We start from the raw sequence: 22795 nt of genomic DNA, 5'->3' as shown, positions 1-22795 counted from the left end.
TTATTGGTGGATTAAAATTATACAAGGACTTATACAGGTCAAAGGGAAATAACCATTCTCACTCAGTCACTGCCACCAACTGAGAAGGTTATTTCCCTTTGACGGGGGTGTTTTTCCTACCTCCTAGGAATTTCTTGTTTTTAACGTTATGAGCTTGTTTTTAATCAAAACATAACATATCTATATGTTTTTGGAGTCATACATTAATAGAAAATAAGATGGAATAATTTTTGGATCCATTGCTACAATTTCAATGTTAATGAAAATAATTTAGAGATTTTTAATGACCAAACTCATTAATTAGTTATTAAGCTTCCACCCTGAAATGCAATACCATAGTCCGGGCTTTGTCGAAGATTGCTTGATCAAAATGTTAATCAATTTGATAAAAATGACGGCTTGACAGTGCCGCCACAACTTTCATTAAAAGCCGGATTTGACGTCATCAAAGACATTAATTGACAAAAAATGAAAACAAGTCAGAGGATGTCATACCCAGGAACTCTCATGTAAAGTTTCACACATTATAACTACTATTTGGTGTATTCAGATTCAAACACTTCTATATGAATTAGAGAGTACTTTTACTTACATGTCTTGTCTCAGGAATCATGTCACTTTTTCTCACTTTGCTTTATATATGTTACAGTAAATTCATCAAACCAGTCAATTTGTAAATTCACTCCGTAAATTTACCAATGTACTGAAAAATTCAGGAAATTTACAAATTTACTGAGTTTGACACCCAGGAAATTTACAAATTTACTGAAAATTTCAGTAAATTTACAAATTTACTGGTTTGATGAATTTACTGTAACATATATAGGTAGAGTAAGCCTACTTTTCTGTAAAAACGGGTCTCGTGAAGGGTGTGGAGGAAGCACCACAGTTTAACATTTTGCATGATATAGGGTGTGTATGTTTTAGCTTCGCTTTCAGGAATGTCTTACCTTAAATGTTACAATGTTTTAGAAATTTGGTGGCCCCTTAAATTGTCATGTGTAATGTTATGTACGTTTGGGTTTTATTATTGAAATGTAGTTTAAACAGTGGGTATACAAATTGGTTTGACATTTAGTCAAGTTTTGACTAAATGTTTTAACATAGACAGGGAATCGAGACGAGGGTGGTGGTGTATGTGTGTGTGTATGTGTGTATGTGTGTGCGTGTAGAAAACTACTGGACCGATCTTCATGAAACTTCACATGGAGGTTCCTGGGTATGATATCTCCAGATTGTGTTTTCTTTTTTTCGATAACTATCTTTGATGGCGTCATATCCGGGTTTTTGTGAAAGTTGAGGCCGCACTGTCACACCCCCATTGTTCAATTAAATTGATTGGTATTTTGGTCACGCAATCTTCGACAACGTCCGGACTATGGGATTGCATTTTAGCCTGGAAGCTTAAAAACTAATTAATTAGTTTGCTCATTAAAGTTGTCTTTAAAATCGAATTTTCAGTTATAGATTAAAATCATATTGTATTCCTCATCTTCTCCTGAATTAAAAAATGTATGATATGTCATGTTTACTCTAAAAATGTTCTCAGAATGGAAGAATATAGGTCCAGTAAGTACTTCGGTCGCATGCTTCGCGGGGACGAGGGTGACCCGCCTTGGTCTTCAGATTAGCCGAGACTATCTGAAGGTAGTCTCGGCGATGACTGGTTTTTTTTGGTTATTGATCTTTATAGTTTGTTAACGATTGACTAAATGTTTTTATATCTCTTCACGCGACTTGTTAAACATTTTGTTTTGAACTGTGAAGTAACTGCGTTTAGTGTTTTGTTCCTGTGTGAGTATCCCTTATGTGTGGTCATGTAGTTTATTAACATTGCCACTGTGGAATTAAAGTTCTTGATTCTGTAGTTATTCTTCTGCAAAAGTGCGACACCATATTCCATGGATACATGCATTATCTTATGAATCGTAAATTGTCATGCTATTCCTTTTAATTTATTGCCTGTCAAATTCTTCAATTCAAATGTCATGTCTGTTTCAGTTACTTTCTCTTAGGTACTATAAGAGAGGACAGCACGTTTTGCCCTGCAGTCTGGACTGACGATCCAACAGCGAACGACAAGAAGAACATACGTATTATAACATCATTTTTTTGACAAATGGGTTGGAGAGGGTATGGGTGGTTTGGGGTAGCGTAAGCACCACAGTTTAAAAACTAAGCGCGCTGAGGGGTGATCATAGTTTAGGTGTACTTAAAAAAAAGAAAAAAAAAGAAAAAAAGCATACCTTGGATGTAACAAAGTTTACGAAATGCATTGGCCTCTTTTTACATTTAGTCAAGTTTTGACTAAATGTTTTAACATAGAGGAGGAATCGAGACGAGGGTCGTGGTGTATGTGTGTGCGTGTGTGTGTGTGTGTGTGTGTGTGTGTGTGTGTGTGTGTGTCACTGTGTGTGTAGAGCGTTTCAGAGTAAAGTACTGGGCCGATCTTCATGAAACGTTACATGAGAGTTCCTGGGAATGGTATCCCCAGATGTTTTTTTCATTTTTTCCATGAAAGTCTTTGACAACGTCATATCCGGCTGTTTGTAAAAGTTGAGGCGGCACTGTCACACCCTCATTTTTTAATTAAATTGATTGAAACTTTAGCCAAGCAATCTTTGACGAAGGCCGGACTTTGGTATTGCATTTCAGCTTGGAGGCTTAGAAATTAATTAATGAGTTTGGTCATTAAAAATCTGAAAATTGTAATTACAATTATTTTGTTATAAAACGATCGAAAAACAATTTTATCTTATTCTTCATCATTTTCTGATTCCAAAACCATATAAACATATTACATTCGGATAAAAAAAAACAAGCTCTGAAAATTAAAAAATATAAAAACTATGATTAAAATTAAATTTCCAAAATGAATTTAAAAACAATTTCATCTTATTCCTTTTCGGTTCCTGATTCCAAAAACACATAGATATCATATGTTTGGATTAAAAAAGAAGCTCAGAAAGTTATAAAGAATAGAGAAACAGAAAAGCGTGTTATCCTTCTCAGCACAACCATTACCGCGCTAATCTCGCTTGTCAATGTCACTGCCCTTGCCACGAGCGGTGGACTGACGATGTTACGAGTATACACTTGGTAAACAAATTCAGTGCGTTTAGTTTCTCTATGTGAGTTGTGTGAGTTCGACAGCTTGACTAAATGTTGTATTTTCGCCTTACGCGACTTGTTATTTGTAAGTTTCTCTTTCTGTTTCATGCTTGAAATTAAGTTTCAAAAGTGAGTACCCAAATTGTATTAACAATTTACCTGTAAAGTAACTGTACTTTGTGTTCCATATAAATTGTTCTTCTATCAGTCTGCCACATGTGACCATGTCATTATATATTTACGTGTGTGTGTGTGTGTGTGTGTGTGTGTGTGTGTGTGTGTGTGTGTGTGTGTGTGTGTGTGTGTGTGTGTGTGTGTATGTGTTTGTGTGTGTGTGTGTGTGTGTGTATGTGTGTGTGTGTGATTGCGCACGTGTGTGTGTGTTTGTGCACGCGTGTGTGTACGTTTTTGAGTGTGGGTTAGTGTGTGCAGAATTAATTTCGTCACGGGCTTCTGTGTCAACCTGCGACTCTTCTTCTTGTTGGTGGTCGACTGCAACACTTGAAGATGAGTTGTCTAGACGAAGGTGGTCGTGTTCTGTAGTTCCTCCAGAGACAGACAGACGCACACGCTACAATACACACTCAAAGACACTGCAAGACACACCCAGACACACGCCCGCGCACGCACGTACGCACGTTCACACAGACACATACTCACACCCATATATAATTATATACAAACCCACACGCACGCATGAACATACACACACGCGCACGCTCATACACACATATACATATAGACAAGAGACATGCACACACACACATGTGCCAACGCTCATAGACACACATAAAGACAGACAGTAAAACGTACAAACACACACACACACACACACACACACACACACACACACACACACACACACACACACACACACACACAGAGTTTTTCTTATTTTGTAATATTTTATTTTCAGAATCTAATATTGAACCTCAAAATCACAGTAAATCAAAAAAATTAAAATTTAGAAAAAAAATACTCAAATGTACGGCAGAAATCGAACATTCTACGTCTTATCACAAATATTTAATTGAACATCAGTTTGCTTTTCCTTCCGGTTTGTTTTGTTCTTCGGAATCTGCTTTGTGCTATTGGACGGTCCTTGTTCCTATCTGAAAAAAACACCAAAAAGCCATGATCTCAACTCTCTCTCTCTCTGTCTCTGTCTTTGTGTCACTCTCTCTGTCTCTTTCTCCCCCTCTCGTTCCCTCTGTCTCTCCTTCTCGCCCTCTCTCCTTCTCTCTCTCTCTCTCTCTCTCTCTCTCTCTCTCTCTCTCTCTCTCTCTTATCTCTCTTGTCTGTTTTACGTTTTGATCGCATTATAAGTATCTGTTGAGTAAAGGCATACCCTTAAACATTCACCCCCGTAGAATAAATCATCATCATCATCATCATCATCATCATCATCATCATCATCATCATCATCATCATCATCATCATCATCATCATCATCATCATTATCGATATCATCATCATATTGTCTTACTCTGGTTTTTGTTTCATTCGTGTGCTGACATGTTATCGAAGACAATAGGCTATAATATGATTATATATCCAAACAAACAGACAATCAGACGGACACACTCACACACTGAAACTCACACACACACACACACACACACACACACAAACTCACACGCCCCCCCCAACACCCACCCCCTCCACACACACGCACCCATACACACTCATACACCCATGTCGTGTCGAATTCACGGAATTGCCGACATACACACGCAGGGAAATAGAGACGAGTTGAAACAGTGACGTCATTTTCGTGACGTACATTACCTCTGAAGTCGCGACGCTGTGGTCAGTAGTCAGTACTCCAGGCGGCTAACCTGTGAAAAGCACGTACAGAATACAAACGGACTCTCCGTGGATTTTACAAGTATTGGTCGAAGTTTTCTTCTTTCTTTGACCAGAGCGATTTCCCTTCACCATTTGGTTTGATCTCTCCCTCTCCATTTCATGTTTTTGGTTCTTTGCTGTTTGCTTAAGAAGCCTAAACATTAGCGACTGAAAAGTTCCCAACGCTCAAATGTGCGAAATATACCGTAAACTACTTAGTGTTAGGGCCCACCCCCTTTATGCACCAATTTTGATCAAAAGTGGGGGGTGGGCGTTTACTGGGTACTGTCCCATATGCAGGATCAATTTTCATCGAGAGAAACAGCGGTATTTCATCCCTCGGTATAAAAATGTCAATGTGTGTCTGTTCAAAAGGTCTACCGCTGAGACTCGGCATGTAACCTCTACGTATCGATTGGACATTGGATTTTCCTTCTTTGAACCATGTGACGTCAGAGTACGACAAAAACGCATGTTTCGGCGACTAGGGGAGACTACAAAAGAGTGTATTTTTGTGGGCGTTCAATCGTACAAAATTAAAAAAGGAATTCTAACTAAAATTGATCGATACATAAATGTTATTTGTATTTTTGACCAATATATGACATTTTACACAGATCTCGACAGTCATTGTTCACCCCGAGGAACACTGACAGCCTCGATCTGTATAAAATGTCATAATTTGGTCAATAATGCAATAATTATATAATTACAATAAAAATTGCAATACAAAATGTACCTCGACGACCGTAACCCCCACGACGACCGCCACGACCACGTCCGCCTGAAAAAAACAAACAACACAACATGACACAGTTTGACAAGACACGATTCTCCCCAAAACAGACAATGACTGCTCACCTGTAAAACACACAACACAACATGACACAGTTTGACAAGACACGATTCTCCCCAAAACAGACAATGACTGCTCACCTGTAAAACACACACCACAACATGACACAGTTTGACAAGACACGATTCTCCCCAAAACAGACAATGACTGCTCACCTGAAAAACACACAACAAAACATGACACAGTTTGACAAGACACGATTCTCCCCAAAACAGACAATGACTGCTCACCTGAAAAACACACAACACAACATGACACAGTTTGACACGACACGATTCTCCCCAAAACAGACAATTACTGCTCACCTGAAAAACACACAACACAACATGACACAGTTTGACACGACACGATTCTCCCCAAAACAGACTATGACTGCTCACCTGAAAAACACACAACAAAACATGACACAGTTTGACACGACACGATTCTCCCCAAAACAGACTATGACTGCTCACCTGAAAAACACACAACCCCTGATTCCCTCCCTTTAATGCATTCCGGATAGAAGACTCCCTCCCTTTTTAGACCCTGCTTTCTCATATTTTGCAGGCTCTAGCTTAAACATATCCGACAAAGAGAGAGACAGAGAGAGGAAGTGTGTGTGTGTGTGCGTGTGTGTGTGTGGGTGTGTGTGTGTGTGTGTGTGATCGTGATAGTGTGTGTGATTTTATTAATGTGTGTCTGTGTGTGTCTCTCTCTCTCTCTCTCTCTCTCTCTCTCTCTCTCTCTCTCTCTCTCTCTCTCTCTCTCTCTAAAAAAAAATAAAATAAAGAAAAGCTTACGTTTGCCATAGCTCGGTTGCCGGTAATAGGTTTTCTTAGTTTTAGGTTTCTTGGTGGTGGTGGTTGTCGTACTGGTAGTGGTTGTCGGACTGGTGGTGGATGTCGTACTGGTGGTGGTTGTCGGACTGGTGGTGGGTGTCGAACCGGAAGTGGATGTCGTACTGGTTGTGGATGTCGGACTGGTGGTGGATGTCGAACTGGTGGTGGATGTCGGACTGGTGGTGGATGTCGAAGTGGTGGTGGATGTCGGACTGGTGGTGGATGTCGAACTGGAGGTTGATGTCACAGTTGTGGTGGTTGTCGTATCGCCAGTGGTGGGCTTACCGCCTGAATGATACACAGACACAAATATGCAAACACACACGTAGGCACAGGTACAGAGATATACACAGACAAAACATAGACATACACCCCCCCACACACACAAACACGCCCGCACACACAAACACACACACACACATGTACCCCCCCCCACACACACACATATAAATATATATATATATATATATCTATTTGGTTTTTTTTTCTCTTCTTTTTTTTTAACCTCAGTTGCATGCAGGTTTGCTACTACAATTATTTTTTTGCATTTTTTTTTTCGTGTGTGGCTTGGAGCAAACCTTCTTCATAGGTCTGTTCTTTTCTCAGTCAAATGTGTACATTTTTAAATCAACAAACTTTATCAGTAAACTAATTTGTTTAAGTAAATAAATAAAAATAATCATAACCTCAATTTAAACTTACACTTTTTTTATACCAGTCCCCTGAGGGTTAAATCCCTTTGAAAAATAAATAATATTTCAAGGGGTGTCCCATATCTAAATTTATTTATACACATTTTTTCGATCAAGATTAGATGGGTAAGATACTTAAACATATCATGTGTCAAACCATTCTTATCTTGCACACAAATCAGCACATCTGTTGCTTGTAAAATAATTGCTATGTTATATCGATCGTAAACCAATGTTTCAACATGCTTCCACAAATGGTGAATTTTACTGCAATAGAAAAAGAAATGTTCAATATAATCAACTTGTTCAATACAATATGGACATTTATCATTATTTGTGAGTCCCATTTTTAAGAGAAGAATATTGGTTGGGTATATATTGTGTAATATCTTCCACTGTAATTCTTTTAGTCTGGTTTCTGTTGTTGTCTCTTTTGCATTGAGCCAAACTTTTTCTTCAATATTAATACCAAGTTTGTTCAGCCAAACTCGAACACAGCAGGGTGGACTATATTTCATATTTGTCATAAAATTTCGAAAGTCTCTAGCTTTTAACATAACTTTATCATTAAAATACAATTTCGAAAATTCTTCAGTAATAGCATATACATAATCCGTATTGTTTTTAAATAACGAGACAACGCCGAGTGAACAACAATGTACTGTAAATACATCATAGATGTAACAAGAGAACAATTATATAAAACATCAGAAAAAATATATATATGTATAGGTTACAACACGAGTGGTTTTTTTTATATGGCTTGTATTTCAGTCAAGACCCAGCGGATGAATATCATCGGGAGACACGAGCCTCTGGCGAGTTGCTCTCGATTGATATTCCCGCTGGGTCTTGACTGAAATACAAGCCATATAAAAAACCACTCGTGTTGTAATCTGTATATCCCATTCTACCATCAAACACAAAGTGTAGACTACTAGCGGCACTGTTGCGATCTGTGGACTGTAAAACAGTGGTGCCAGCGAGACTTGGCCCTTTTGCAACCTTAAACTAAGTGACCGTCGCTGAAAAAATAAAACGAATGAGTGCATCGATAAGTACGCGGTAACACTACTTTCAGACCATTTAAAAGCTTTAAGTAAAGGTTCATAAGTTGCAAGAAAGTAATGAAGTCGTATAGAAATTAATTTAGTTGAAGCGCACAATTCTTTTGTTTTGCGTTTCAGGTCGGCAGAACGGGCGAAACGGGTTTGGGACCCATTTGGCTTACTCAATTCAGAATCGATTCCACGTTGTTTTACTCGAACGTGTTATTATACAATTAGGCTTATTGACAGAGAAGCAAATTTTAGGGAACAAATATGTAGGTTTAGATTTAACCATTTGCTCCCTATTTGAAATGTATCTACGTGATAAACTGTTTTGCGAGTGTGTTTGCATGAATGAACCTAAACTGGTATGGGTGTGAGGAAAACGGGACCGATTTGATGAAGTCGCGAATTGCTGACCCGTCTGTCACCGCCGATTGATTGCATTTTGAAGGAATATGACTGGATTACGGAAAAATACACACATGTTAAGTTCTTGGATACCTTCATCGCCAATGTGGACTTACTGCAGAGCCAGGCAAAAGAGTAGACTTGCTCGCAAAACACGTGAAACAGCCGATGTTTGATAGCGAAGCCAAACTGTGCCAGGTAAGGACGCTTCTCGGTCTCGCTACGCATGTCACCAGTGACAGTGTTGTTGCTTTTGACTAACAAACTCGAAACTGTCATTTAAAACATGAGCCAAATGTGTATTGATTGTGTGATTAGTCTATGTGACAGGGCTTCTATTATCTGTGCTCCCTAGCTTCTGTCAGTTCCCACACCGACACTGCCAGAGGAACTGAAGACGCACACATTACTGACACTGTGACAGACTCTCAAAAGTCGTCTGCTAACGATGCAAGGGAGGGTACTCGTGTTTTTGTTTTGGTTCGCTAGCATCTGGGTATCTTGTAAGTTGAATGTTCGTTTTTTTCAATCTGCATTGCTTTCATAATGAAGGAAACGTTTGCTTATTGCATCCCATACATCAGATCAGTTCTGAGATTCATTTTTGCGTGCAACTGATATGGTTTTCTGAGCCGTGCAATACGATTTTGGAACTTCATACAAATGTGTCACATTGTTCGGCGCGAGGTCAAAGGTCGGAAGGAAAGTAGTTCTTTGCCCAAATCGGAATCTGCACTATCATATATTTTTTGGAGTCCATGATGTATTTATTGAGCTATAAAAATACAACATATATACCCATACTGAAGTAACAGAGACAAAGAAGGGAGGTCATGGGATATATATATATATATATATATATATATAAATATATATATATATATATATATATATTTCAATTGTTTCTTTCACAATTTCTGATGTTTTATAATATGGTCACCGTGAAAGTTGCATCGCCTTTAAAGCGATCCAATTGAATAAAGCAGAAAACTTCTTCTTTACCAAGTCCTGTGTTGAACAGCAGTGAAAAGTTGACCGCTTTTCCTGTTTAACCATTTCAAAATTAGATCTAACTTGTTCGCGTATCCATTTCTGGATCTGCAGGCTGGTACAGAGTTACCTCCCTTTAGGCTTTTTCAAATTTCCCTTGTTTTAACCTAATTTCTTGGTTAAAACTTGTCTAAATTTCTAAATTCTTTCTTAATAAATATCAATTCTACACTTTGGCCTTAAATCAAAGTGTTTCCCTTCACAGATCTCCTCTTGGGGTTGTCAGATGAGGGTAGTCTCCCATGCCAACAGAAGCTACCATTCAGAGAATGGTTTGCTTCTTAGTTGGATACCATGGGTTGACAACTCTCGCCATCAGTACCACCTGACCACTGATGAGACACAATAGTGTCGAAAGACGTGTCTGGTCTAGGTACAAATACAATGGTCCTCCTCAGGACTAGATTACCTTGCGATACGTCCCCCACAAAGGGACTTTGCTCTGTAAATCTCGGTCCCCCTTGAGGAGGGTCTGATGCTCCCAATAGGCTGTCTGTGAAGGGATACTTATTTCTCTCTCTATCTCTGCTAAGAGATTTTAACAAATCTTGGAAGAAAGTCTCTGCTGACTTTCAATTGTTTCTTTCACAATTTCTGATGTTATATACATATATATATCACAAGATAATCTAGTCCTGAGGAGGACCATTGGTATTGTACCTAGACCAGACACGTGTTTCGACACTATTGTGTCTAATCAGTGGTCAGGCGAGAGTTGTCAATCCATGGTATCCAACTAAGAAGCAAACCACTCTCTGAATGGTAGCTTCTGTTGGCATGGGAGACTACCCTCATCTGACAACCCCAAGGGGATATCTGTGAAGGGAAACACTTTGATTTAAGGCCAAAGTGTGGAATTGATAATTATTAAGAAAGAATTTAGAAATTTAGACAAGTTTTAACCAAGAAATTAGGTCAAAACAAGGGAAATTTGAAAAGGCCTAAAGGGAGGTAACTCAGTACCAGCCTGCAGATTTAGAAATGGATACGCGAACAAGTTAGATCTAATTTTAAAAAGGTTAAACAGGAAAAGCTAATCATACACACACACGGAGGCACACGTACCTATATACATGGACACACACACACACACACACACACACACACACACACACACACACATACACACACAAACACACACACACACATACACATACACACACACACACACACACACACACATACACACACACACACACACACACATACACACACAAACACACACACTACTCACCATAGTAATTGCCATAACCTCTGTTCCGTCCGTAGCCCGAGTTACGACCATATCCCGTGTTACGGCGACTGCTGTAGCCTACACAAAAGAATATGGGTGTTTTGGGTCATTTTCACGAGTTTTCATTCATAGAAAAGGGACAAGAATAGGATTACATAAAGTCCTGTGAAGTTATCCTCATTGAATTTCGGGTAACTTTCTCTCTGGGTAGGGAGGGGTCCTGATTTGGCCTATATGGTCCGCTTGAACCAAAAAGCAACAACTAACTAACTTACTAACTCTCTGGGGAGGGGTCTTGATTTAGCCTATATGGTCCGCTTGAACCAAAAAGCAACAACTAACTAACTAACTAACTCTCTGGGGAGGGGTCATGATTTGGCCTATATGGTCCGCTTGAACCAAAAAGCAACAACTAACTAACTTACTAACTCTCTGGGGAAATTCGAAACCGAGCTGTCATACAGTACGGCACTGTTTCCTAGCCCTGAGGCTTTCGTTGTAAACTTGGGTTCTATATCGTGCGCTTGTGTGCAAACAAGGTTGTTCGGACACCGAGGAGAGTCGGCACAAAGTTGACTCTGGGAAATAAATCCCTCGCCGAACATGGGGATCGAACCCACGCCGATAGCGAAACCTGGGTTTGAAGCCATCGCCGCTACCGACTGAGCTTTTTCCCCGCCCCCCGTACCTGCATAGTAAGCTTGGTAACAAAGTAACAAAGAACAATGTTCATCATCTGACATAATACCTGTCTCGTCAAAATACCGTCAAAGATTTGGACCCTTATCCTACGCTAAGTGCATGATAGCTAGTCATAGACTCGGCAGCATTGATCTTTTCCCGTAAGAATTAAGCTTGCCCGGTTGCAACGCTGTAAACAGGACAACTAGTCTTCGACTCAATATCATATATGGCACTTGTCTTGTCAAGATATCGGGCCCTATTTCTAGGCTGAAAGCTATAATAGCACATTTTTGACTCGGTCTCATTAAATACTCGGCAAGTTTCCTGCTCCGAGTACATGGAATTCGAAAACAAGTCTTCGACTGATTCGGCGGCATTAGACTACATGTTTTAATATAGATGGAGAATCGAAACGAGGGTGTGGTGTATGTATGTATGTATGTATGTATGTATGTATGTATGTATGTATGTATGTATGTATGTATGTATGTATGTATGTATGTGTGTGGGTGTGTGTGTGTGTGTGTGTGTGTGTGTGTGTGTGTGTGTGTGTGTGTGTGTGTGTGTGTGTGTGTGTGTGTGTGTGTAGAGCGATTCAGAGTAAACTACTAGACCGATCTCCATGAAACTTAACATGAGAGTTCCTGAGTATGATATCCCCATACGTTTTTGTCTTTTTTTGGATTCCTTTCTTTGATGACGTCATATCTGTTTTTTGGGGGTGAAAGTTGAGGCGGTACTCACGCTCTCATTTTTCAACCAAATGAGTTGACATTTTGGTCCAGCAATCTTTGACGAAGTGCGGACGATGGGTTACATTGCAGCTCGGAAGCTTGACAATTAATTCATGAGTTTGCTCATAAAAGTTGTCATTAAAATCAAATTCTGAATCTAAAAATGTCAACCATATGTCATGTTTTGGGGGGCGGGGATGTAGCTCAGTCGGTAGCGCGCTGGTTTTGTATCCAGTTGGCCGCTGTCAGCGTGAGATCGTCCCCACGTTCGGCGAGAGATTTATTTCTCAGAGTCAACTTTGTGTGCAGACTCTCCTCGGTGTCCAAACACCCCCGTGTGTACACGCAAGCACAAGACCAAGTTCGCACGGAAAAGATCCTGTAATCCATGTCAGAGTTCGGTGGGTTATAGAAACACGAAAATACCCGGCATGCTTCCTCCGAAAGCGGCGTATGGCTGCCTAAATGGCGGGGTAAAAACGGTCATACGCGTAAAATTCCACTCGTGCAAACCACGAGTGCATGTGGGAGTTTCAGCCCACGAACGCAGAAGAAGAAGAAGAAGAAAGTCATGTTTACTGTTAAAATGTTATCACAATTAACAAAAATAGGTTAATTAGTACTACGATTAAAATTTAAGAAATCGATCCAAAAAAGAGTTCATCTTATTCGTTATCATTTCCTGATTCCAAAAACATATAAATATCATTTATTGTATTCAAAATAAGCTCAGAAAGTTAAAAGAATACAGAAAAGCGCGCTTACCGCAATACTCTATTGCCCTATACTGGCTTGATATTTTCACTTCGTGTTGCACGGGAAAAGTGAGCGATTATCTTGCCGCGGGGATTAACACAGCTGTTATGTCTTGGTGAAAAAAGGCAGTGCGTTCACTTTCATTCTGTGAGTTCGACAGATTGACTAAATGTTATAATTTCGCCTTACGTTTTATTTATCCTGTGAACACTTTGGGCTCTATTACTATAAGTAAACATGACTGTAAGTCTCTCGACTTGGCGGCATTACACTTGTCTCGTCATAATATCGGGCCATATTGCTACGCTAAATACACGATAGCTAGTCTTCGACTCGGCGGCATTCAGTTCCGTCAAGACGTCAAGAAGTCGGGCCGGAAATAGCTCAGTCGGTAGCGGCGCTGGCTTCAAAACCAGTTGTCGCTATCGGCGTGGGTTCGATCCCCACGTTCGGCGAGGGATTTATTTTCCAGAGTGAACTTTGTGCAGACTCTCCTCGGTGGCCGAACACCCCCGTGTGCACGCATGCGCACGATAATGAACTTGGAAGAACCCAAGTTCACAGCGAAAGTCTCAGGGCTTGGAAACATGAATACACGCATGCTGGAAAAAAAAGGGGGTAGCGCCGTATACTGTATGGCAGCTCGCTTTCCCCAGGGAGAAAGCAGCCTGAATTTCCTTGAGGGTAACCTCACAGGACTATATAAAATCTTATCCTTATCCTTCTCCTCTCTTGTTACGCTGCAAACATGACAACTAGTCTTGGACTCGTGTCATTGTCCTTGTCCTGTAAAGATATCGGGAGCTATTTCTAGGCAGAAGGCAATGATAGCAAGTTTGACTCGGCGGCATATTTGTCTTATAAGAAAACAAAACAAAAAACAAAAAAAACACGGGCCCTATCTCGGCGCCGAATACATGAAAACGTGTATTCGAATCGATGTTATCATACTTATCCCGTCAAAATGTGGGACCCTATTACTATGCTGTTAAATACGTACATCGTGCACTATTGCTACGTTGAAAACATGAAAGCAAGTCTTCGAATTGTTGGCATTACTCGTGTCTCAAGATAGTGTGCCGTATAGCTACGTTCAAAACGCCATCTTTAGTCTTCGACTCGGCAGCAGCGTCTGTATATCTTGTCTCGCCAACACATCTGGCCTCTTGCGACGCTGATAACCTGCTCGCCTTTTTTCGACTCCGCGTCTGAATATCTGGCCTCTTGTTACGCTAAAAACCTGATCGCTATTTGTCGACTCGGCGTCATTCTACCTGTCTCACCAAATCATTGTGCCCTGTTGATACGCTGAAAAAAACAATAGCTGTCAGTCGTACCTCTGCTTCGGTGTCTGTAACCGCAGGCCGCGCCAAACAGGCAGAGAGTCAGGAGGATGTAAGCAAGCTTCATTCTGAAATTCTCTCTCTTGCTTTCCACACCAGCTGACAAGTTGCCTCCCCTTTTATATAGTTTTGGTCGGTGAACTTCAAGCAAGTGTTTTCATTTTTGAATTCTAATTAGTGCTCGTGATAGCTGTTTAATGTGGCACAGTAATCCTGGTGATGCCTAAGATTGGGGTACGTGTCACATCGTGGTATCTGAATTCGGAATCACTGACGCACATGGTTGTGGCAGTTGAGAAAGGGTTGTGTGTGTGTGTGTGTGTGTGTGTGTGTGTGTGTGTGTGTGTGTGTGTGTGTGTGTGTGTGTGTGTGTGTGTGTGTGTGTGTGTGTGTGTGCGTAAGTTCGTTCGTTTGCGCTCGTATATATTTCTGATGTTTTATATATATTTAGGGTTAGGGTTATATATGTACAGAACCCGGCGAAAGAAACGCAACTCATTCGCGCGCACTGTTACAAGTAATTTTTCGTCATTTTCAAATTGTTGTAAAATATGAACCACATAAGGTACATACAAGAGGAAGACAGATTCGAGGAGGATATTTGACTGGCTGTACGATTCGTGCATATCAATTTGTTTTTTACATTTTTGTTTTTACCTTTTCATAAACTGTGTTATACAGGGTAGGGGTCAAGCGAGTCACTTGGACACGCTACAAAATTCGTAAAAATGCGTATTTTGTTACCAGGTAAAGACAGTTGTGGAGGAAAATTCATCTCTTAACATGATCATTTAATTAGAATTATTGACGAAAGCGTAACATAATTACAAAAATAAACACAAATCACTTAGCTATTATTCAGACGGTGTTAAAAAGGGTTGTTTTGGAAAAAGCTCCTTCCTACGGAATCAAAGTTATGATTTGTTTTAAAATCAGATGCATGTCTGTTCTACACGAACGTGGTTTAATTAGAAAAACAATGCTGCGATGTTGTTGTTTTTAACCAATTGTTAGCGTTGTGATTCGCGAGAAAGTACTATGAAGCCAACGCATACGTCCCCATCCCTTAACACATACATCCACACTTATAAACACAAATACAAACACACAGACACATCGATACACTCAGACACAAATAAACAGACAAACGAACACACAAAGTCTCTGAGATGTGCAGGAAATAGATGCCCACTGTCACTTTGAAGATCGTTGTTCCAAACTGTGATAATGATACGCTTTGGCGAATAACTCTAATGAAATGATCATGTTGAGAAATGAATTTTCTCCAAATTTGTCTTTACCTGGTAGGAAAAATAGGCATTTTTACGAATTTTGTAGCGTGTCAAAGTGACACGTTCGCCTGCAATCACGACTCGCTGGACCTGTATAACATAGTTTATGAAAAAGGTAAAAAACGAAAACAAATCTGTCTTCCTTTTTTACATTTAGTCAAGTTTTGACTAAATGTTTTAACATAGACGGGGAATCGAGACGACGGTCGTGGTGTGTGTGTGTGTGTTTGTGTGTGTATATGTGTGTGTGTGCGTGTGTGCGTGTGTGTGTGTGTGTGTGTGCGTGTGTGTGTGTGTGTGTGTGTGTGTGTGTGTGTGTATGTGTGTGTAGAGCGATTCAGACCAAACTACTAGACCGATCTTTATGAAATTTGACATGAGAGTTCCTGGGAATGATATCCTCAGACGTGGTTTTTTTCGATAAATACTTTTGATGACGTCATATCCGGCTTTTTGTAAAAGTTGAGGCGGCACTGTCACACCCTCATTTTTCAATCAAATTGATTGACATTTTTGTTAAGCAATCTTCGACGAAGGCCGGACTTCGGTATTGCATTTCAGCTTGGTGGCTTAAAAATTAATTAATGACTTTGGTCATTAAAGTTCTGAAAATTGTAATAATTTTTTTTTATTTTATATAAAACGATCCAAATTTACTTTCATCTTATTTTACATAATAATAATAATAATAATAATAATAATAATAATAATAATAATAATAATAATAATAATAATAATAATAATGGAAACTTATAGAGCGCTTACGTAGAAGCTCCAAGCGCTTTACAATGACATTACTATACACATGTTCAAAACCACATTACAAGCATTAAGACACAAAAAGAACAGGAGTACAAAGCAAATTCATCGCTTAAATCCATGCAGTCACAAACATCATTTCCTGATTCCAAAAACATATAAATATGTTATATTTGGATTAAAAACAAGCTCTGAAAATAAAAAATATAAAAATTATGATCAAAATTAAATTTCCGAAATTGATTTAAAAACAATTTCATCTTATTCATTGTCGCGCGCGCGTGTGTTTGTGTGTATGTGCGCTACTGTCGAAACAAACCAATAGCAGAAGATATCATCACACAGTTATGATGTAGAGGGTGTATCTGCCTGCCCTCTATTAACGTTTTAAAGGGTGATAGTTTTAGTGTGATTTCCATTCAACGGATTTCTCCACATATTAGCACATCACCAAACACATCTTCTTCTTCTTCGTTCATGGGCTTAGAGTCCCACGTTCACTCATGGTTTTTTTTTTAGCACGAGTGGAGTTTTACGTGTATGACCGTTTTTACCCCGCCCTTTAGGCAGCTTACGCCGATTTCGGAGGAGGCATGCTGGGTATTTTCGTTTTTCTATAACCCACCAAACTCTGACATGGATTACAGGATCTTTTCCGTGCGCACTTGGTTTTGTGCTTGCGTGTACACACCAAGGGGGTTAAGTCACTAGCAGGCCTGCACATCAGTTGACCTGGGAGATCGGACAAATCTCCACTCTTAACCACCAGGCGGCAGCGACCGGGATTCGAACTCACGACCTCCCGATTAGGAGGCCGATGTCTTACCACCACGCCACTGCGCCCGTCACCAAACTCATCAAAACTATATATACTCTTCTTTTGCTCTAGGAAATGATAAGGAATACAAAAATATCACGTTTGTGCTTTTTGTTAAAAAACCCATAAACTAACTCGGTAGGCGGAGTGTGTGTTTCTCTATGTGTTTGTACGTGTAAAAGTAAATTGTAAGGGGCTTATTGTCCGTCAGGTCTTAATTGCCTATATTGGACATGAATTGGTTTATACGATTCGAGTTTTACGCCCTCACGGCTTTTTGATGTTTGCGTGTTTAGGTGGTATCAGCCATCTGCACTTATGGTAGAATGACCAAGATCTTTAACGTGCCATTGTGGTGACACGGGGGTGGGAGATGGATACCGTCTCTGGGTCTGCACATAAAGTTGACCCGTGTCCGTCCCGGCCCGGATTCGAACCAGCGACCTCTCGATCACAAGTCCAGTGCTCTACCACCTGAGCTACCCGGGCCCCCCGTTCGTACGTGCGATTGTGTGCGTATACATGCCCGTGAGTGTGTTCGTCTGTCCGTGGGTGTCTGTACCAATAAAACTGCCAGACGCACGTCACATATATTAATCTGTGAAATAAAACTGCCAGAGGTAAAAAGGCGGATGACGCTTGTTCTGTCCCCAGTAATTTCCGTACCGTACTTTCATTTCATTGTGTATGTTCGCGTGAATATCATTTCCTTTTGCGTGATTGTGGTAGAAAGTCAGCGTGTCGTCAGTCCAGTGTTTACGTCATTATAAACGTCACTCTTTAGTCGTCACTCATTCGTTTCGCCCTCAGCGGCTTCGTTCATTGTTCCTTTGTGTTTCCACAGTTTTTGTAAGTATTTATCCAGTGATTTTGATCCTTATTTTCTTGTAGTTACCACAGTTTGTGTAAGCTTTTAGTCATTGATTTGTGTACCTTATTCACGCCTATATTTCGTCTATCGATGCTCGTGATCGTTTGTTTGCGTGACAGTGACTGACCGTTGTCCTTTAACTGACCGTTGTCCTCTGTTTCCTTTTCAGTTTCACCGTATCATCACTCTGTATCAAGTTATCAACTGTAAAGCATCATTAATAAAGTGTTGAGTTTCACTGTGACTTGTAACGGAGTGCTCTTTGGTGACATTATCTGTTCTGAGACAGAATAACGCTTCTTATTGTTTTCCTGCTTAGGGCCCGGTCACACAGCGCTGCGTCCTAATTACCACGACCATGCCGATCACGCCGATCTGAAAAAGTTATCAAATCGGGGCATATCGCCGTCAAAATCCAGCACATGGCACTGTAACGAATTCTTGGTGTGGCAGTCAGCACGGTAATTCAGCCGAGTCTTCAAAACTTTAAATAGTCAACCGAGACGGTAAATCGTCATAAGCATAAGCTAATCGAGACAGTGAATCTCCAAAGATTCTTTAGATAGTAAGCCGAGACTGTATTCGTCATAGTGACGTCACACTGTAAATGTCGATGACGTAATTTTCGTAACCCTGTCTCTTGTCTAGGAAACACGAAGGTTTGGAAAGTATTTCTTATAAACATAATATTATCCCCGAGTACGCTAGTACAAGGGCTCAGCAGACTTTAATTGTGTGTCTGTGTGTCTGTGTGTGTGTCTTTCTCCACTTAACAGCTTATTGCTGGGAAACTACTGGGCGCAGTTCGTTCAAAAGTTGATACACTAACTTGATAATAGGTCCGATCGATCGTATTAAATCTTCATAATGTTACCTGGGACCTAAATGCGAAATAAACCACAAAAACGACTTGGCCGTAGGAGGAGTTCACACCGGCGGGGCAACACGCAGCCATTGACCTGATAGAACAGCCGAACGCGTCACACAAAAATACGTCATGACAAAGTTACAGGCAAAGCGAAAGAGACTTTGACGTCATTTACTTTTGTTCGGAATTTTCCGTCTGTTCCTAGCTTGTCAGTGAAGACCTGACGTGAGTAAGCTTACCCAAAACGTCTTTGTTCTCTATTCTCATTGCAGCTGTGAAATAATCAGTCTTGTGTCTCGGTCGTGTAGGTACAGAGTTTGCTTCTGCAATCATTGTGTTCGTGTTGATGACGGCTTCATAAGACAAAATAATAAGCGAATCTATCGGGAGGAAGACGTTTATGTACAAATCACCGAACCCAACCCATTTGTTGTGTGCATTTTTCTGAAGAATAAACTGCATGTGGTTAATTTCATCCGTTTAATGCTTGTCGAAACATATCTGATCACAGATGAGGTCGCAGTTTGTAGGTTGAATCTATGAATCGGCCAGAGATAGATCTGCATTTCTGGTCAGAAACCAACATTCACACCACAGACATTCCAAACATTTATATTTATTGAGCGAGCCAGTCTGAAGAGTACTCGGGTCCAGCGCGAGCGTTTTTTTATTGCTAAGACCAGCGATAGTGGCATGGAGCGATGTCATTGTTTAGAATTGCTTCATGATTACTAACATTCTCGTTCATTAGAGAGCAATGTAACCTAGGTATCGCTTGACGACAGACAACAATCGTCGTAACGTAAAACCAACGATCAGTCCAAGTCTGTTCGTCAAGACCCGAAGAAGTCCTGTACGAAAGATTCTAGGCAGGTTAGTAAATGATTCATAATCAGTAACTTTCTGATGAAGCCAATCCTAGTGTGTGTTCATGTAATCATTTGTCTGTTCGTTTGGAGAAGTTAGATGACACGAATAGGTAATTTGTGTTCCATTTCTCAAGATGCTGAAACATGTTCTGTTTCATTTTACATGTTGCTAGATGAACGATTTGTTAACGGTATGCTATACTTTGTGTGCAGACACTGAATTCTCTTCACCGAGGATTGGATCAGCTGTTTTATTTGTATACCTGTATCTACACTGAATTCGCTACCTGTTCGTCGATGAAGAATAACCACTTGGTGTAACCTGCTGTACCTGTTGTCTACGTCGACCGGTCGTCACTGGATCGTCGTCGTCCCAACATTTGCTGTTCGTCATCCTGTCTTCATTATTTCTTCGACCTCAAGCTAAGCGTCTAACACTATAACACATCGTCATCATATGTTCTAGATAATGTGTTTTTCACCAGAAACTTTTGAAGAAGAATGACTAGTGTTCTCCCATTGTGGGCATCTATTTATTAATTAACCTGTGATAAATAGAGGATGTTGTGAATTTTGAACAATATATAGTTAGCCACTTATAAACGAAATTGTTCAAACAAAATTAACGCTGTTGTGTATTCTTTGGGCAAGAGAGTACAGTGTCAGCACGGAAAGAGATTGTGTGTATCTCAACCAAACGTTTATACCCTAGACCAATTGGTAAAATCGTCACACTGGGGGCTCGTCGCGGGATAAATAACAGCATCTAATCCTTTACTTTTGGACAAACCCAGTCAAATTCTCTTCGAAATTTCTATCCACTGTGTTTGTTTGTCACTAAAAAATGTAAGTTTTACGCCCTCACGGCAAAGCCATTAGGGGCATGTTACACGGGAAAACCCGGCTTTGTATGAAAATAAAAAATAAAAATGCGGGGGGGGGGGGGGGGGGGGGGGGGATTCAGCTGGCTGCCGGCTGCTAGAGGAGACCTAAAATGGGCTAGGAACCGGGTTGGGTCGTCTTGGGTCAGTGCTGAAATGGTTACTTTATGGGCTGTTGGACGAACGGACACCCGGGCTTCATATTTTTGCATGCATGTATTCGTGTTTCCAAGGCCTGAGGCTTCCGCTGTGATCCTGGGATCTTTATCGTGCGCATGCGTGCACACGGGGGTGTTCGGACACCGAGGAGAGTCTGCACAAAGTTGACTCTGGGACACACATCCCGCGCCGAACTTGGGGGTTGAACCCACGCTGATAGTAACAACCGGTTTTAAAGCCAGCGCCTCTACCGACTGGGCAAACTCCCCCCCCCCCAATTGGTTAGGGTCAAGAAGTTCCATGGAGGGCGGGGGGTATGGAGTAACACATAGTGTTTTGCTCAGAACATTCCCACCCAAGCAGAGCCGCGCTAGGGGTACGCATTACCGTGAAGCTGGCAGTCAGTGCTACCAAATGTCTGTGTCTACCACTCGGTGGTGACTTAATGTGGGTCTATGTAAGCAGATGCCAGCGCAAGCAATCTGATGCAGAGTCAGGAGGCGGTTTGGTACAAGAGAACCTTAGAGGCCACAGCCTCGGCCGTCTAAGGGATCTGTGTGTCTGGAGGCACATTTGGTTTCTGAGGTTCAAGCGGAGCTGTTGCCTCTGCTCCCAAGTTCCCGTGTCTGGAGGCGTTTTTGGTATGGAAGCAAACCTGTAGGTTGGGGCCTCTGCCTTTCAGGATGCCAGGACTACAAAATGTGTGTCTTGGGACACATTTAGCTTAAGATTCTAGAAGTGGATCTGTGCTGTGCTGGGTCTGCTGCAAGCACACTAGAACCAGCTCGCAACAGTTGAGGTGAACAGATTGGTGACCAAGACCATCATCGAATTCTCTCCGAGTGATGGGTGTGGGCGGAGAAAGTCTCCCAGACTGAGAGCATTCTCCCTTCTGTAGCGGATGAGACTAGACATCTCTTCCTTGAGAGTGTCACAACCTTCAAACACGTGTGTGAGGTGTCCAGTCTTGCCACACTGACAGACTACCTTGTCCCAGTAGATGCGGCTGCTGACCGTGCGCAAGCGACGCAACAGGCTCATGGGTCTCGGGGGGAGTGGGAGGTGTTGCCCTTTCCTATTGTAGGGGAGGTGTATCCATCCTCTCTCTTCACATGTTTGTGACAGTGTCTGCTCTCTTTCCTCTCTTTTTAGCTTGGCTAGCACCAGTTTGGCTTCCTGGCAGGAGAGCCGAATGTCTGTCACTGGCATGGTTGACATAGCCGCTGCTTTTGCTGCTCTGTCCGCCATTTCATTTCCCCGGATTCCTGTGTGGGATGGCAGCCACATGAGGGAAAAGTCTGTTCCTTTTGTCATAATTTGGTGGGCTAAGAAATGAATTTCAGTTTGCATCTCTCCTCTGTTCTTGGTGCCATATGCAAGTGCTTGCAACGAGGATTTTGAGTCCGTAAGGATGACTACCCCCAGAGGTGGGGTTGGCAGATCGTTTATCAGTGTGCAGGCCATGTAGATAGCAAATAACTCTGCAGAGAAGATGCTGATCCCCTTGTTTAGCTTGTATTTTCGTGTTATATCAAGTCCAGGAATCGACAAGGCACACCCAGCCTCCCCTGACTGCAGGATCGAACCATCTGTGAAGATCTTTTTAATCTTTGATCGATCTTTTCTTTTGCAACTGTGGCTAGCAGCAATGGGTCTTCCGCCTTTTTGAGGCCGTCTCCATAGTCCATGA

At 41.1% G+C, this 22795-nt stretch overlaps 1 protein-coding gene across 1 annotated transcript; it reads right to left on the bottom strand.

Moving 5' to 3' along the window:
• Window positions 1–3996: 3996 nt before the first annotated feature.
• Window positions 3997–14704, bottom strand: LOC138950699 (salivary glue protein Sgs-3-like). Its single transcript, XM_070322416.1, has 6 exons — window positions 14584–14704; window positions 11073–11150; window positions 6598–6924; window positions 5699–5743; window positions 4900–4949; window positions 3997–4223 (listed from the first exon to the last, which is right to left on the bottom strand). Exons 1-5 carry the CDS (start codon window positions 14654–14656, stop codon window positions 4945–4947), a joined length of 528 nt encoding a protein of 175 aa, XP_070178517.1. The 5' UTR covers window positions 14657–14704; the 3' UTR covers window positions 3997–4223; window positions 4900–4944.
• Between the last annotated feature and the right edge of the window lie 8091 nt (window positions 14705–22795).

Source organism: Littorina saxatilis, linkage group LG16 (assembly GCF_037325665.1).
Source record: "Littorina saxatilis isolate snail1 linkage group LG16, US_GU_Lsax_2.0, whole genome shotgun sequence".
In the NCBI taxonomy this organism is placed as follows: Eukaryota; Metazoa; Mollusca; class Gastropoda; order Littorinimorpha; family Littorinidae; genus Littorina; species Littorina saxatilis.
The sequence above is the reverse complement of the archived record's forward strand: the minus strand, read 5'-3'. Positions and strand labels throughout refer to the sequence as shown.